The following is an 18,504-nucleotide window of genomic DNA, read 5'->3' as shown; positions in this document are numbered from 1 at the left end:
TGAGATAACAAAAGTTACATATTGTCAGTGTAAGTCACAGATTAGGAGACGCTCAGACACCTTGACATATCCACTTTTGTGTTTCAGGTGTTTAATACACCAGGAACATTTTGAAATCCCCTGCAATTCCCTCCACAACTTCTCCAACATCCCAAAGGGCAAATAGGCAGAATATGAAGGAAGCTATTCTCAGATTTCCTCTTCTGGATGGGTTTTACTATCCAGGAACAGGTAGCTCTTTGGACTTTAAAATACATCTTTCCCTTAGAAAGCTCCATGACATCTCAGGACAGAATTTCAGTGGTTTGGATGCTATTGAGCCAAAGCACAACAAAATCACAAAGCACATCACACAACACAGAGAGAAGGATTTTATAAACAGCCTGTATAGATACACAGGAGCACATTAACCTAAGAATACTGATGCACTAGTGCTTTGGGTACCCCTGGAGAAGTGGTATTCAGATGGCTGTGTAAGCATCACAGGCACTACCTTCCAAATATATTTCAAGGAGAATTTAAAGTAAACTGAAAGAAGAAGAACATCCCAGGGGATGTGGTAAGAATCAGAATAACAATGAACAGAAGCCCTAAAATGCTCCCGATAAGAGAGCAGTAGGTGATCTTGTTGGAAGAGGTGCTTGAACCCCAATCAGAAGTCAAGTTCAGTCTTGATTAACATCATGTTTTACAAGAGAGTTTATTTACTCCATTTCCTGCCACAAAGAAATGTATTCAAGTAATACACTGAATTCAAAGCTGTGGTCTCACCCAAGTAATGACACAGTATCTGGGTCATTCTCATGTTTGTACTCTAAAACTGTAGTTAAGTCTAATGGACATTAAAACACAGGCCAGAAGCTGAAGTAAGGAAGATAAATTAAAAAGTGACTCATGCAAAACCCCAGTATAAAAAAAGATAAACTCCTGTAAGCCACAGTTTGAGCCAGACAAAATGTTAGAGCCACTTACACTCTTCTGAGTTCTGCTTCACTTTGTCCAGCCTAGACAACCTCTAAGTGTCAGTTCTTCATTTGGACTCCCTTAAAATCAGAAGAAATAGCAGTGTTTCTAGAGCATGTTTCATCTACTCCTAAAGTAGGTGGCTAAAACAGGTCAGATGAATCACGTTAGCAGCAGTTTTTTCTCTCCATTGATTACACAAGGAGCCTACAGGGAGCAGGACGGATGTAGACATTCAGAGTTAGGAGAAATGAAGCTCATCCCAGACATCTGCACAACTACTAATCCTCTCGTGGCTGAAAGTGGGTCTAATTTCCACTGCAGAAAAAAGACAAAAGTAGAAGACAACCAGCTTTCTGAAGAGTGATCTCAAATGTGAGTTCCCAACATGGCAAGGTCTTTCCATTTTGAACATTCGAATTAAGCCCATGGGTTAAAAGAGTCTGAGCCAGTTCCGTATTCCCAACACTACGTCTAATCTGGAACCTGACCTTTGGCATTTTATTTAACCTTACTTTTCTTACTAACAGCAAAGTAGAGATACTTTTAACAACTCTGCCAGAACACTGAGTTACTTGATGAACATCTTTAAAGTGTTCTGGGATTTCCATGCTCCTCATCAAAACAGTGATACTATTAACTGTTATATGAACACTATTATGATTACCATTACAAAGGTAGCATTTTTCTGATATTTACCTTTAAAACAGCTGATATTAATTTTCACAGGCTTTTCTTTGAACAGTCCTTCTCAGTCATATTCCCATGCCTATTTCTCTGGGATTTGTACCTTCTGATCTGACTCTTTGTGCGTTTATCACCAAATTCCCTTTTCCTGTTGCCTGCTAAAATCATGTACTGATGAAAAAAAAATCATTCTTTGCTTTCTCCCTAAATATGTCTATATATAAATAGATCTCTCCATATATATAAAAGCCCACACATTCTGTCATTAAGTGTAGCAGACAAATAGATTTGAATTGCAGTAGTATAAATAAACATGCAGCCTTTTCCAAAATCTATTGGACAGTTATAAATAAGTTCTGTCTAAAAGCCACACTTGAATCACTGTGCACAGAAACTTGGGCTAGAAATCAAAACAAAGTGTCATTGTCTCCATTCTCACAACCCCAGCAGGGAAAGTTCAAGGAAAGTGCTCACATAACACAAACTTTCATTTACAGAACAATGTAGAAATAGACATACAAAAATATCTAAGTATGTTTATGCACATATACACACATACAGTCATATTTCAGAGGGAAGGCATCCTTGGACAAGGGACACCCATAGCAAGCCAAGCAGCTTGGATCTCACTCATCAGTGCCACTCCCAGCATTTAGGACACTCTGTACCTCAATTTCTCTGCCTTCAACAACTGGTCTGGGGACAGCCCCCCATGTCCATGGGCACACAGGTACCATGCCTGGCAGCATCTGCACTAAACCCCAGCATTAAAGACAAATCCTCAGCTCAATGGCACAACTGCCACTGCCAGATTTGATCCCCTCTTGAATTTACAGTGATTTTGGGCTTCAGACTAGAGTCTGCACACTGGACACCAGCTAAGGAAACCCAGATGACTCCTCCAGCTCAAGTTCCTGGATGGATGGCTTCCTGGGATGCACATTTCTGGGGACTGCAGTGAGAGGTGCAATTCCAGCTGCACCTGCACCGCCCTGCTTGCCCACCAGCTCTGTCCCCACTTGCCTCAGCTTGACTGAATATCAAAATAAAACTCACACTGACAAGCAACACCTGTCTCCACAGCTATTTCCCACACCCAGCTACATCTAATCCTTGCTTCATTGCCTTCTTTAAAGTTTAACAAAGGTTTCACTGAGCACTCTTAGTCAAGTTTCTGACTCTTTTTCTTAATGCTTCCATGACTGAGCTCAGAATCTGAAGGGATCTAGGTTTAAGTAATCTGCTCACAAAGAAAGAAAGGAAATATGCTTTCTGCTCATCATCACCTTAAACCACAAATGCAAATCTGCAGTATGGTGCATTTTTACTATGTAGCAACATGATGGCATGGTTTTGCTTCCCTCGCATTGGACTTTCTCAACAGCTCCTCTCCCAGATGGACTCAATATAAATCAGGATATACATCTCAAAATGCATTCTTAAAATTCAACTTCCTATTCATGGCACCCACCAAAAGGCTTGGTATCATCCTTTTGGAATACAGAGAAACAACTAAAAGATGCAGCAGACTTTATAAATCAGTTGTTTTAATTTAAACACATGTAATTGCATACGAGCATGCAATCTGACTATAAAGATTTGAAAACCTCAGAAATTCTGAGAAAGCACCAGAAACTTTACTTGGAGTGCTGTACTTGGCTCACAACACATATTGGGGAAGGTGATGGGGTAAAGCCCCAAGAAGTAACATCTCAGCAGGCTCTCGGGGTTTGGTGGGACCCCAAAGATGTCAATCCCTGTGTGTGACACCAAGGCAGAGCTGAGGCTCTCATCCTCAGCACTGCCAGGTCAGACACACCAACCTCAGACACTTCAGAAAGAATAAACCAAAAGAGCAAAGGAAAACACATTCCAGACCTCAAGAGCCAAATTTTGCATCTACAGGGAAAACCAGTCCGTGTCTGACCCCTTGCTTTCCCCTCACCCACACACACAAGAGCAGCCAGCTGAAATCCCCAGAATTTGGCAGTCGAGGTTACCCTGATGCAGACCCTGGAGCACACAAGTGTGGCTGGGGCTCAGAAGGAACGTGGGAAGCTGCAGGGACTGAGCTCACACCCACACCAAATGCTTGTGCACTTGCAGGCACAAATGTGACCCTTTCTGGGGAGAGAAAATCGTATCTGAAAGGAGCAGAACTGCAGTGGGAGCTGAGGTGATGCCAAATGCACTGTGTCCCCTCTGAACAAACCCCTCCACTTCCTAAATCTTGATGCTAGGAAATCACATTGTATTTCAGGATTGATTTTTCTCTTACTTTGACCTTCAAAACTAGGATATTGTTACATCTTGGTCAATGATGTCAGGATTTTCCACAATGAATTAGACATCGTTTTCATATCAAATTACTTAGATGCCTTACATGGGCTCTACCCTGTGGATACTTCATTTTCACCTTTTTCTTTAATAACACATTTTCTTTCTTCTCCTTTTCACACTGAACTTTATAAATAGTTTAAATAAATGCCTATCTTTGTTTAATGAGCTTGTGCTGTCTGAGTAAGCTTTGAAAATACCATTAGTTATATGGAGTAGTTGAAAAAGACCATAGGGGAGCTACTGACATAAGTGCATTACCTCTTATTAGTACTAATAATCTTGCCTAACAAGCCAGTACAGTCCTTGAAGTGTGATCCTCAAGCTTCAAGATCAATCCTTTTCTGAAAGTGGTGGTGGGTTTTTCCCCTTCCTTTATATTACCAGTACTTAGTAATACAGTAAGTTCTATAGCAAGTCCTAAATTCTTTGCTGTTTCTCTCATAATAAAACTGTCCCAGTACCATAACAGGGCCAGTCCAGCTGCACCACACAGCACAGTGTCAGGGCCAAAATGCCTGCTCCCCCCATTCTGCAATACACACAGATAAGCTTAGAATCACATTTTCCACAATCTTCATCACTGAAAAACAAACACAAACTTTCAAATAATTCAAATACTCCACATCTATGTGAGCCTTCAAAGACAAAGGCCAATTTTCTACATAAATAGCATCCAGCTGGTCCTCCTCCCTGGAATAATCAGAGCCGATACACGCTCTTGTGAAAATCTGATCCGTGTAAAATGAATTTTTCTTCATTTTTGAAATACGGTTCTTAGATTTCCATTCCCCAATTAAAACAAGAATGTGACTTTGATCTCAAATAATTTGCAATGCATGTCAAAAAGAGTCTTATCTGTTACTTCCATGTTAATGTCACTTTATAAGAAACAGTCCCTTGCCTAACAGCAGCTAAGCTGTGATGGCTGGGCAGAACAGTGTTAACTACATGAAATGGCATCAAAAAATGCTGTCTCATGAAGCAAAGACAATCTGTGGAGGAAAAGCTGGCAGGAATACTTCTTTTATTATAACAATTCTTTAAGTTAGAAGAAAGAATGAGCTTTTTGATATAAAACCGTCCTTCAGTCTGGAAAAAAAAGTTTCAGTCATCTCTTTCCCTAAATTTTTAGCCATCTTTTTCTCCTTTTATTTTCTTTCAGCTTGTTTTTTTCTCCTGTCTCCTTCCCTCCCATGGAAAAAATTTAATGGGAAGTAAGTCTGAGGCTTTACACCACAAGGATTAAACTGGATCATAGGAAGAAGCCCCCATATCCTGTACCTACCTTAAGAATAGCAGAAATAACAAGACCAGCAATTTTATCCATTTGGCCCTGTTGCACAAGAAAAGGCAAGAGGGAATTTGGACATCCACACTGTTCTGTAGCTGAGAATAGGGCCAGGGACAGAGATAATGAGCATCTCTGGGAGACACCAGGATATTGAAACCAAGCATCCACCCCTATGAAGCAGGCACTGCAGGTAGAAAGCAGTGGGCAGCAGCTGTTTTCCATGAAAATTCAGCTGAAATGCTTCACAGACTTCATACTAAGGCTTAGAAAACACAGGAGCAAGAATGACTTGCTCTAATGGATGCCCATAGGTGGATTTAAAAATTATCATAAATTCTGTTATTTAAAGAAGCCATCTGTACTCATGTTTGTTTTCATTTTAAAGATTGACATCAATTTCCATGTGCCTTGATAACTACCTTCAGTTCTGAAAAGTGTGTCTGGATCCTCATTAAACAACAGCAGACACTTCTTTTTTGTAAATATTACCACAAGGTTGGTTAAAAAAAGGAGAGGGACTAAACGTGCTTTGGTGATGAGAGAAAGAGTTAAAAAAGGGAGAAAGGGATAAACATGTTTTGGAGATGAGAGAGACAAGATAAAAAGGCAAAAACAGGTTATCATGCCTAGAAGGCAAAGGGAACAGAGAGGAAATTCCTTGGGTTTGGAAATGAATTACACTGCAGATCTCAGGTAGCTGAACCAAGCCTTTGGCATCAGTGAGACGGGTGCTCTGTAGGGTTTACAGTTCAACAGGAGAAAAGAGGGGAACACTCTTCCACAGACAGCCCCTTGTTTTAGGCACTAAATACACACACCACAGACAATTTACACTGATCTAACTGTGACTGGAAATTTCCTCCTAAAATAGATAGTGGAGCTCCTCCAATCCAGTGAATATCCCGGGATAAATCTCCTTTCATATTTCTATTTGGAATACGATTATGTGCCCCAGCATCAGAATTTTTCCCCCTAAAAATCCGGCCAAACCTGACTCCACCACCTCTAACAAAGAGTCTCTGTCTATTTTTCCTCTTCAGTAGAAATATTTCAACATAGCCACTATGAGAATAGTATCTACTTATCTTCATTTCCAGCAACAGCATTCTCACATTACTTTCTTAGAAGCATTTCTCTCCTTCTCTTCAAATGTCTCTGTGCAAAAGCACTGAAATATGTGGCAACTGCAGTGTCAGTTGTCATAGGGAAAAATATGTCAGCAAAAACATTTGATTCAATCTGCTGTTTCAGGAAGCAACATTTCCTCAGGGTGTATGCCTTGTGTGGATAAATAACAACTGTCCAAAATCCAAGAATCGAAAATCAATTTCCAATATCAAAAAGCAGACTTGAGGCAATCTCCTTCAGCAAAGGAAAAATGCAAAATTAGTTCCTTTTCCTCCTTTTTAAATTAAGTGCAAGGTTTTTTTGGAAAAAAAAATATAAAATTTACTCTCTCAGTCACAAAATGAAGGATGAAGGATTATGCAAAGGATATTACAGATCTTATTGGAACCGTAATTTGCCCCCCAGGTTGGTGCATTTTCTCTGATGAGATCATATGGAATATTCACATTTGCATATTGAACAACTAGACTTGCAAATTCCTGCAGAGAATCAAACACTTCTGTCTCCACAACGTGTTTTTATCAAGTTTTGGGTTCTGAGGCTCTGAGGCTCCCATCATAAGGACATCAAGCTTCTCGGGGCTAGTCCAGGGGAGGCCGTGAAGATCATCCAAGAGTTGGAGCAACTCTGCTATAAAGACAGGCTGACAGAATTGGGGTTGTTCAGCCTGGAGAGGAGAAGGCTCTGGGGAGACCTTGTAGCACCTTCCAGTACCAAAAGGGGCTACAAGCAACATGGAGAGGGTCTTTTCACAAGGACATGGAGTGATAGGAAAAGGGGGCTTTTCAGACTGAAAAAGGGGATGTTTAGATTAGGTATCAAGAAGAAATTCTTTACTGTGAAGGTGGTGAGGCACTGGCACAGGCTGCCCAGAGAAGCTGTGGATGCCCCATCCCTGGAAATGTTCAAGGGCAGGTCTTTTTGATGTTGTTTGTGTTGTTGTTTGGATGTTGTTTGTGTTGTTGTTTGATGTTGTTTGTATGTTGTTTTGAGTAACCTGGTCTAGTGGGAGGTGTCCCTGCCCATGGCTGGGGGGCTGGAACCAGGCAGTCTTCAAGGTCCCTTCCAGCCCAAACCATTCCATGATTCTGGATTTGCCTGTATCCATGTAAGGACAAAAGAGAGGAACATAAGCAGCTGGTTCCTGGTGGACACTCATTGAGCAAGCAGGGACTTGGCTGGCCTGCAGCTTCCAGGTTTACATATTTGTGGTTATTTATTAAGCACCTACAGGATATTTTGAATATGATATATAATTGGAGAGTTCAGCTATGCAGGTCACAAGATCCTGCAACTAATTATGGTCTGCCAAGATACCACCTCTAACTTTTCTCCTTTTTAAACTTGCTTTCTTCCTTTCATTTTAACACCTTTCAAACTCAGAAGCAATTACTCCTCAAATTTTTTCCCCTCTACTACACCATTTGGTCTTTTTTTCACTAGCTGCTCCACCTAACCTGGAAGGTCAGAGTCACCAACTTGGTACAACAATTTTTTCCACTTCTCCATAGTGCTGCAATCCCACTACCCCTCTACACAGAAGCTACCCTCTTGTAGCAATTTGAAATAGTCTTTTGGCAACTCTCCTGATGCTTCTTATTCATCAATATCATCATAATTCTTGCAGCAAGGAAAAGGAATCCTTTTCTCTTGTCATAGAGTCATAGAATAGTTTCAGCTGGAAGGGACTCTAAGATCACTTAGTTCCAACCTCCCTGCCATGCCACCTTCCTTGTTCTTGGGATTGCCCTGAATCAGGTACAGGACCTTGCATTTGGCCTTGCTGATCCTGATGAGGTTCACATGGACCCACTTCTCAAGTCTCTCAAGGTCTCTTCCCTCCACTGAGCTGACTGCACCACACGGCTTGGTGTCACTGGCAAACCTGCTGAGAGTGCAAATGATGCCTGGAACAGAGACTAGACCACTGTCCATGTTGCCAACAAATATGTGAACAGTGCCAATTCCAATACTGACCCCTGAGAGTGCCACACATCACTCAGCACTGGTGTCCACTCTCACATCAAGCTGTTGACCATAGCTCTTTGAGTGTGACTATCCAGCTAATTTCTCATCCCTCGAGTTGTCCATCTGTCAAATCCAAGCCTCTCCAGTTTAGAGTCAAGGGTGTTGTGCAGGACAGTGTCAAACATTTGGCACAAATCCAGGCAGATGATGACAGTCACTCTTCCCTTATCCAGCAACACTGCAGAAGGCTTCCATATTTGTCAGGGACGATTCACTCTCAGTGAAGCCATGCTGTCACCTCACCTACAGCTTCCTAAAGCTGCTTGGCTATTCAAACTGCAGTGTCACTTTTGAAAATTGGGATTATTTAAAAGGCCTCCTTCTTAGGAATTTTCAGCAGGAAAAGCTATTGGAGACAAGCCTGCATCCCTTCACAGCACCAGCCTTTTGTCCCTTTGATAAATCATCTTGCTGGTTTTTGAGCAAGAGGGAAGGAAAAATCACGTGCCTTTTACTGTAATATCCATCTTTACAAAATGATCATGCTTGTCCTTTATACAGCTCTTTAAAAAACATGCCGGGTACCCTGGAGATACTTAAACTGTCAGCAGTGAAATTACAGAATCATAGGATATCTCATGTTAGAAGGGAACCAAAAGTATCACCGAGTCCAATTTCCTGCTCCTCACAGGACTACCAAAAACTAAACTATATGACTAAGAGCATTGTCCAGGCACTCCTTGAATCCTGACAGGTTTGGTGCTGTGAACACTTCCCTGGGGAACTGTTTCAGCAATCCACCACCCTGGCAGTGAAGAATGTTCTCCTGAAGTCCAATGTGAACTTCCCCTGATGCAGCTTCATTCCATTTCCTTGTGTCCTTTTGTTGGTCACCAGAGAGAGGAGAATGCTGAACTCAAAGTCAGAGCAGGAATTTGATGGGCACCTGTCACCAGAATTCATTTTTGCAGAATCATGTTAAAATCAAAATTCTTCACTAATTTGGTGTATCCAGGGGCTTTTTGCTTTGCAGCAGCAAAAGCAGCTTAAACATCAGAATTCCTGTGTGCTGATCCAATTGTGCAGCTAAACTCAGCCATGAAATGCTTATAGGTGCAATAAACTCAATATCTTCATCTGCCCAAAGACACGGGGGATCACCTGCTCCCAGAGGACATCTTCTAATGCTGCTGCAGCTTTGGGGATCAGCAGGTGAGAGGCTCTCCATGCACCATGGCACCCCAATGCTCTACGTTCATTCTGAGCTTTGCTCTCTATTCATGGGTGGGTTTCAGTTCTGTTCAGAGCCAGCTCTCTTTTAGAGACTCATCTTCCTTCCTGTAGCGTTCTCAGTTTTGCTCGTTGGATGAGGGAATAGAAGATGTAGTTAAAAATACTGCGATGCTGTGGTGGGCGGTGTAGCAGAAATAGACAGACACCAGCTCACTGTGAAGAATACCAAGTAATATCCCAGAAAGATAAAGGCATAGCAACAAAAGAAAAGAAAAGGCATTTGTGTTCTGCCACTAGACAGCTAAATCTGGGCGGAAGATACCAAAAAAGGAGCACTGCTTGTGGCCAAGTGCACCATCCTCCTGATGGCTTCACGTGCAAAGCCATCTCACAGCAGTGTGGTCAGCAGCAGATCATAAAAGCACGGCTTATGAACAATTCTGCCTCCAATTACAACCCAAATGTTTGTGATCTCTGGGGTTTTATGAAGACAGTGCAGGAATCAGCAATAAAATGGGCCCAACCCATAGCACACAGAAACAAGAAAGCCATGTGGACTGAGAAGGGGCTTAGCTCCATTAACCTCTGCTTTAAAAGCAAAGTTTTTCAGGGGATATTAGGTTCTTTCCAAGAGGAAGATAAACCAAGCTTGGCTAATACAAGAAGCTGTGAGATTATTTCATGGATTTGCTCCCTATTTTATCAAAGGCTTAAGTCTCTCTTCATCCAGCCAGTAACCACAAAGGAAAGATTTCATCCCAAAGGGCTTTACAAATAAGTTTTTCACAAACAGTACACCAGAGTCACTTACAGTCTTTAAGTGAGACAATTCTTCAGAGAGGTCCAGCAGCTACTTGACACTTCACAAAAATAACCTGGCACCATTTCACCAGGGAAGTGAAGATGGCTGCCTCCAAATGAAATCGGGGGGAACTCGGGTGGTCTGATTGTGGGGATGCCTCTTGGCACAGGCTCAGGGTGCCACAGCCTGCACCACCCATCTGGGGAGTCCTGCAGGTCTTTAAGGCCCAGTGTGGAGACAGAAAAAAAAAAGAAGAATAACATACAGAGATGTCATGGTTGGGTCTGCATGAGCAGGCACCACTGGGCTCCCCAGTTCTGGGGACACTTGGGTACCAAAGCCTGTGGGTGCACTGGAGGATGGGAACAGCCCTGCTGCTGCAACACACACATAAGCACCCAATCCAGGTTAAAGAGAAGGTGAGAGATGAGTGCAAGCCTGTGTTTTGTGCACATGGAAGCAGGAACATTTAAAAGAGAGTGGGGCAACCCCAGAGCCAGGGGGCTCAGTCCAGAGAAGAGTGCCCTCTGCTGCTACAGCCACTTTGCTTCCAGAAGCCCATGGCAGGGAGGCTTCCACCCCACTGCTCAACTAGACCTCTTTGCAATCTTTATCTTGCAAGATATGTTTTGATGCCATCAAAATCTAAAATAGCCACAGGCACGAGAATAATCATACCATAAAAAAAACCCCATCAACATGCAGATGCAACCTCAACAAAACACCACGGAAATTCCTAATTAAATAAATGCCATTTAAATGCTGCTATACAGAAACGCCAGCCCTACCAGTGCAGAAAATGTAAAAGAAAATGTCTAGCAGTCTGCACATCAAATGTTAATACTATTTTCAAATCAAGTCTAAGAGAGGATGACACATAATTTAATAAGCCTAATGGGTATGTAATCAGCATTTGACCATTCCTGCCATAAAACTAGGTGTCCTTCTGGCCCAAGATATCTAGGAAAGCCACTGAAAGATAGCTAAGGCTTTTAAAGCAGAATTTTAAAAACATCTCTTTTTTCTCTCATTGTAGATTTATTGAGAATTTCACTCAATTAAGAATAGGATTCAACCAACTGCAGAAATACAAACTACTCTGTGGGCACAGTCAGTAGCACAGTAAGTTTGGGGCCCATTTGCCCCTTAATTTACTGCCAACAATCAGCAATGCCAAGATTCCAAGCATCTCCTGACAGCCCTGACAACAGCAGTTACACAGCATTATCTAGTCTTCCAGTAAAATCTTTCCCCTCAGACAGCATTCATGCAGCATTTCACAACAGGAGGCATACAGCTCCTCTCCCCTTACAGCTGGAATCAAAACATTTTGGGGAGTGGGGGTGTCCTGTACCTGCTTTTGCCACCACTCATACACAGAACTGAGCAGCAAGTCACAAAATAATGGAAACTGCCCACATATTTGCCTAACAAAAGGCAGAAATAATGTTAAAAATATCTCATCTGAGGGTAGAAAGTTTGGCTTTAAGGTATTTGATAAAGAATGCTTATTGTATATAGAAAGAGAATCCATCATCTCCACTAGTTACATACTTGGTCAAACAATTCATTTTTTGAATCAAAAAGAAAGGTACTTTCTAAGATACATTATAATAATGATATACAGACAAACGTATCATAAGGTGATGCCTAATGCTGTTTCAACATTGTCACCATTTTATCAGGACAATTTTATAACACAAGTTATAAGAACTGACCACATTAAGCAAAATTTTTTTTACAAAAAGTGAGACATTCCCTACCCCACAACTACTGACCAGAATTTTTTCAAGTCTCAAACTGCATAGGAAAATAATTGTCTGTTAGTGAGAGTAGAAATTCCGTTTCATGTCTTCAAATATCTGTTGGGGTTTTAATAGACCTCAATACTTGCATAAGGATGGAGTTATACTGGGGGTGGGGATGGAGGAGGAGAGGGGGCAGAGGCAATACTGAACAGAACCAATATCACATAAAAAGTGCTAATTTTATATTCTAACAATCACAGTTGCTCAAATGTTTGCAAACTACAAACCAACCCCAGCAAACTCAAAAATATTCTTATTTCAAATGTAATTCATAAGGAATTCTGCAGCTACAAGGTTATGAAAACGACATATATACTCTGCAGCAGCATAAAATATAATGCTATGTACAATCCAAGCATCAATTTTCTCTTCTCTATCACCATCAGTATTTTATCTTGAAGGAGCATCTGTCAGATTCTCCAGAACTAAAAATAGCAAAGACCCCTTTAAAGAGAACAGTTTCTGGTTTATATTTATAACTACCCTGTACTCGCTGTTTCTGGCTGCATGGCTATGAAATTTGTGCAAGATACAATCAATTACCCAGCTTTGCACTTCATCATGCAGTTAAGCTACCGTTACCTGCAACGAACCCTTCAAGCACTTCTCCCCATGCACAGGGTAGAGATTCTAAAACGCAATAAATATCTGTACATTGAAGAACTAACTGTAGAGCTGACTGACATTACACAGCAAAAACCTTGTGAGAACAAAAACCAAGCACACTGATGTATAAAACAGAGAGCCTACCTGAATTCTTCAAATGCATACATGGCCTAGCAACTACACAAATGCTCTGAAATTTAAAATAATCTTCTTAACGTGCAGAGGACCATTTAGTTTGTCAAACTGCAGCAAAATGCATAATGACGAGAACAGTATATTTGGAATATTCTGAGGAGAAAGGGTATGCAGATACTGGCCTGCAGCCTACAGCTCAGCCAGCTGCTGACAAGCAGCAGCTAACAGGAAAAGGCGATAGAGTACCATGTGATCATTCCTGCAAGTCTGATTAATGCAGTATACTCCAAGAATACAGGCTGGTATCTTTATTATTCAAGCCAAATAAGTCAAATATGGTACACGACAGGCTTCACAGCTAAATTATCATTCACATGCTACATCAAAATCAGCAAGCGCAAGCGGAGGATAATAAAAAAACTAAATATATATTGTAACCAAAGAGATTAATTAGGCCCATTCAAGCTGATTCTCTTACCTTGTAGTGATATTTTAGTCTGTTTTTATTCATCTAAACCATCACTGATGGAACAAAAGACTGCATCCACAAACCTCCCCTTCCATGAATGCCAGAACATTTAAAGTAGTTTATCTGCTAGAAATCATTTCCTCTGTAGTCTATCCCAAACCACTTTAACTCCTTCAGCCCTGAACTCATTGCCATAAACCCCATTTGCAGTGCCAGGCGGGCTTTTTAGGGCTTGCAGGGTTAACACCAAGAAATCGCAGCAGCGCAACTGAATGAAGTGGGATAAGAGCCAAAGGAGTCATATCTGCGAGATCACAGAAGGGAGATAGGAATGAGGAAAGTTGAGCATTTCGTGGCATTGCAGTGTGCAGGCAAGGATGCTTCAGCTGCCTAGCAACAGCGCACGCAATCTCCATGGCAACAGCGCAGCCAGCGCAGGGCGCAGAGCATCCTCTGCGCACCCCAGGGGCGACACACGGCGACAAGCTCTCCGGCACGGCCACCCCGCCCTGTGCCGGCCACCCCGCACCGCCAAAAGCCAGCCCGGGGCAGCCGGGAACAACGGGGCAGCCCGGGCTCAGGGGTGCAGCCTGCACCTCCTCCGGGAGCAGGTCACGGACACGCTCCGGGAACAGCGCGGCAATGGGCGGCACATCTGCCCCTCTGGAACAGCACGGCCCGGCAGCGAGGGCTGGGTAAACACCGCTCACAGTGCTGCGGAACACACCCCAAACACCCGGAGCCAGAGCTCACCGCCCCCCTTAGCGATCCCTTGGAAATTCTGGACGTGCGAGCATCACAGGCTGGATGACCCCATCACCAGTTTGCTTAGGGATTGTACGGGTGAGACTGGGGAGACTTCGCCCAGGCAGCCAAACTCAGCAGAGTGATGGGGAGGGCCAGGGGCAGGTTTAACCCCGAGGCTGTGCACACTGCACCCTCTCAGCATCAGCCACCACAGGGAGACAGCAAATTCAAAGTTACCTCTAGGGCTGCTCCCCACCTTGACTTGGCTCTTTTACTGCTAGGGCTGGTTTCTAGCACAAGGAAACACATGGAGGATTTTGGCTGGAGTGTGAAATATACACGCCCAACTACGGCTCCTGAGGTTCACTGTGCTCTAGGGCAATGGCTGTCCCACTGAGCTGTGGGACTTGAAGGCTGGAAAAGCATCCAAAGGATACAGACTGCCACATCTCCTAAACACAGTGACTGGGGACAGGCCATGGTAACTGTGGCATCTGATCTCATGGCTCTGAAAAATATAGGGCTGGAATGAAAGGAAAAGGCACTCATGGCAAAAAACTTCCTAGCTTTGGAAACAAAAAAAAAATCCACATTTACTTGAGACACGGTGTTTTTAATGCACTAGTGACCTTGGGTTTAATTTTATTTCCTTTAAACAAATGGGATAGTATTAAGTGACAATAAAGGCACGCTGTAGGAACACTAAAACACATGCAGTCACACCATCTGACAGAAATTAATTCTTCCACAAGCATCCAGCAAGAGAAGGACTGCGAGGTAGGTGATTCTGGCTACAGCCTAATAAAAGATTAAAATTGGCAGAGAGGAGAACACTGCAACCGTCAACAGAAGCTGCCTTCCATATTTAGGCTGAACTTCACTGCAAGTATGTTCACTGTACACAGCACCCGAGCAGCTGGGCACAGGAGAGGTGCCCCTTGCAAGCAACTGTTCTGCTACTGACTTTGTAGGAAATAGTTTTATACCTTCAGAACTAGCCAAGATCCCTCATGGGGGAAGGACAGAATTCTGAAGTTCTGTTTTCTTGCTCACCACAATCTTCCAGTAACTTGAATCAAGTGGAAGAGGGCTGATTTTCACTTGAAATGTGTTCATTTTTCATGCTGTTTATCTAAAATAAAACCTTTCTACAGAATTAAGAGCAAACATACTGCTTCCCCTAAGCATTCTTCTTGGAACAAAGTTGACAAAATCACTATCTGCTCTTCCAATATCTGCAGTTTCTCAACAGCCACAATGCAAATAAATAGTCAGCTGTTCAAGTCAAGGCTTCTGTCATCAATGAGTTCACTGTGAAGGACTAGAAAAGCAAACATCCTCCACAAAGTTTTCATATACAGTAGAGGTCAGCTGTTGAAAGGTTTCATTAGGATAACATTTTAACTTTTTTTTCTTGGCCAGCACTTTCACAACAGCTGATAGCATTACAGACAGAAACAACTGGACTTCTCTCTTGAGAAGAGACAACCAATAGTCTCAATTCTGGTTAATTAATTACTAGAATTCCCATATTCAACAGTAAGATCTGAGACCATCATGGCCCACTGTAGACATGAATGAAGCTCAGCATGAAATTTTACCAAACAGAGCTCACAGGGGCTTCAGAAAGTCACATGAACACATGCAATGGCCAAATACATAAATAAATGCAAGGCTATAACACCTTTTTATAACTTCTTAGTGAAGACTTTAACTTCCTGTGTCCTGAGCCAGACTGACGATTTTGAGAAGCAGACAGAAATGATGTCAGAAACCACAATCAGCAGTGACATTTTTTACAAGAAGTTGTTTATTCCCTTCCTGGCAGTATAACCAGTCCAGATATTTGATGACAAATGTCCTGCACTTTACCAAAAATTGAAATTATGTCACATGAAAGAAAAATGTACTAAACATTGAGTGGGACAATTAATGTGATGGGAACTGTGGGACCCAGACCCCACCTTCTGATCAGAGGCCGAGAAGATGTGACATTGAGTGTCCCTCCCACTGAAGACAAGCAGTAGTTTTTGGGAAACAATTTGCAATTTTAATGCTGGGCTCTAACAAAGAGGTGAGACTGTAATAGAAGTGGTTTTCCCTGATGAAAGCTTGTCAAAAACAAAGGATGCAAAAAAAAGCCTGGAAATATGACAAACCAGAACAAGGCAGAGGGTACTGGTGACATTTCTGGCTTTATCTAGTATTTCACTGCCATCAAGGGCCTCATGCTGATACCCTGCTAAGGGCCTGGTTTCCTCAAGTGTTAATATCTTGCATTATTGTAATTTAGTATATCAGTGTATCAGTATTTGTCCTCCTGACCTGAGATTCCACCAAAGCCTTTGCCAGATGCTTGGTGACATTATCTGATCACAAACAGACTGAGATATTTTAATGAAGTAACTACTTATTCCCTTGCTCAAGAAAGGAGGAAAGCCACTAACACAGTGGACTTCTGTCATTAAGCCTGCATTATCATTATGGTGAAGTGATATTCAGACCACTCTAAAAAAAACCCTGCAACTGTGCTGAAAAATTCAGCACTCACTTCAATTCATTAGGAAGAAAACAGAAAGAAGGGAAATGAGCCAACAAGAGCATATCTAATGAGTGTTCATTCACTGCAGATACAAAATTTCTGCACAGTGTAGAATGTGGCAATCACAGGCAGCATCCCATAATATGCTGAAAAATCTCCTTTCAATTGGATTGTCTAAGTTCAAAAGTCTTTATTGAGCTTAAGAAAATAAGATTTAAAATGTTTATTGGAATAGAAAAGGAATGGCTACCTTAATTTGTTCAGGTAGTGGGGAAAGTGTAAAAATAATTGCAGTGCCCTTAAATTGACAGAACGAGGATGTATTCAGTATTGGGGTGTTATTGGAGTATTGACTCAAAGCTTCAGCTGTTAAAAGAAAGGATGGGTGGGGCAGAAATGAACATTTTTTCCCTCCTTTTATCAATGGGATTTCTATTATGTGTTGTCTTAAAATACAATGTGAATTTTGATGCACAAGGATAATCCAACGTATTTCAGGCTTCTCCCTTCACTCTCAGGTTTTCAGGCTGACCACAAAGTTTTATTTTTCTGATGTCAACCTTCACCAAAAATATCCTACCACATTTATATATCTTGAAATTATCACAGCCCATGAATATTTTCACAGAAAAAATTAAGTTTTTCCCTGTCGACTTTGGCCCAAGTATGCTTCATGCTTTGCAAACCTCAAGATTTGAGACTCCTGATCACAGGATAGCTGATGCCTTCCCCACGTTCTTCTCCCACGGCTTTACTCTTATCATGCTGGGAGTATCACATACCATTTTCATGAACAGATACCCTGTACCAGGTGCAGATGAGCACACAGCAACTCACAGGGCTGAAAGGGAATGCTTTTCCAAATACAGTCTCATCTGCCTGATTCTAGTGCTTTAGGGAAGATGCACTGGAGTGAACCAGAGAGAATGGAGTTCTTACTGATTTTCTATCAGCCCTTGGGGAAAGCACCAAGTCACAACTAGCAATCCAACAGAACTGAGCCAGTCGGGGTGAAAACTAAAAGCTCCATACGGATTATTAAGTTATTGATCACTGCAACAGTGCCTGAAATATCCAGCCAAGTGTAGGACTGTGTGGTGCTGACTGCCATAGAAAGCTGAAAATGGAAAAGCAGTTTACATATACAACAGACAAGGATATATGAGATAAATTTAAATTAGTAAAAGAAGAAATATGGTCAAGCCACCAGACATCTAAAAACCAAGATTTAGTTTGCATAGCTTGAAAATGTTATTTGATATGACCAGGATTTGGGTATTGTTTCCTGTTTATGATAAATTATTTAAAATCATACAAAATGTAGTGATAGAACAAGAGACAACTGCTTCAGACTGGAAGGTCAGTTAAGAATAGATATTAGGAAGAAATTCTTTCCTGTGAGGGTGGCAAGGCACTGGCACAGGGTGGCCAGAGAAGCTGTGGATACCCTGTCTCTAGAAGTGTTCAAGGCCAGGCTGGATGCAGCTCTGAGCAGCCTGGTGTAGTGGGAAGTGTCCCTGCCCATGGCAGGGGGCTGGAACTGGATGGGCTTTAAGGTCGCTTCCAACTCAAGCCATTCCATGACCATATACGTTAAAAAATAAAAAATCCCTTCCAAGGAAAGGGACAAGACTATAAAAATTTGAAGTGCAAGGTTGTAATGTATTATTTTTCCTAGAAAAACAATTATCAGCCTTTTTTTTTTTTTTTTTGGTTCAGCACAGATAAATTTGAATTATGCTGCAGACAGAAGTCTGCTTTGTAATAACGAATTACACTGCCTCA

At 41.9% G+C, this 18,504-nt stretch overlaps 1 protein-coding gene across 14 annotated transcripts in view; it reads right to left on the bottom strand.

Annotated features, from left to right (window-relative positions):
- Positions 1-18,504, bottom strand: part of EVL (Enah/Vasp-like) — a 142,722-nt gene that overhangs the window by 105,043 nt on the left and 19,175 nt on the right. For 6 of the 14 annotated variants that reach the window (XM_088166225.1, XM_088166229.1, XM_088166239.1 and 3 more), the window contains exon 1: positions 12,971-13,216. The exons of 2 other annotated variants lie outside the window; for them this stretch is intronic. In XM_088166225.1, coding sequence (XP_088022351.1) covers positions 12,971-12,993 — 23 coding nt within the window. In that variant the 5' untranslated portion in view covers positions 12,994-13,216. Of the gene's footprint in view, positions 1-12,802; positions 12,897-12,970; positions 13,217-13,439; positions 13,815-18,504 lie in introns of those variants that run through there. 6 more of the 14 variants (XM_088166230.1, XM_088166235.1, XM_088166238.1 and 3 more) reach the window with 2 other exon arrangements.

Source organism: Sturnus vulgaris, chromosome 6 (genome assembly GCF_052056855.1).
Source record: "Sturnus vulgaris isolate bStuVul1 chromosome 6, bStuVul1.hap1, whole genome shotgun sequence".
Lineage (NCBI taxonomy): Eukaryota > Metazoa > Chordata > Aves > Passeriformes > Sturnidae > Sturnus > Sturnus vulgaris.
This window is presented reverse-complemented; position numbering and strand designations above follow the sequence as displayed.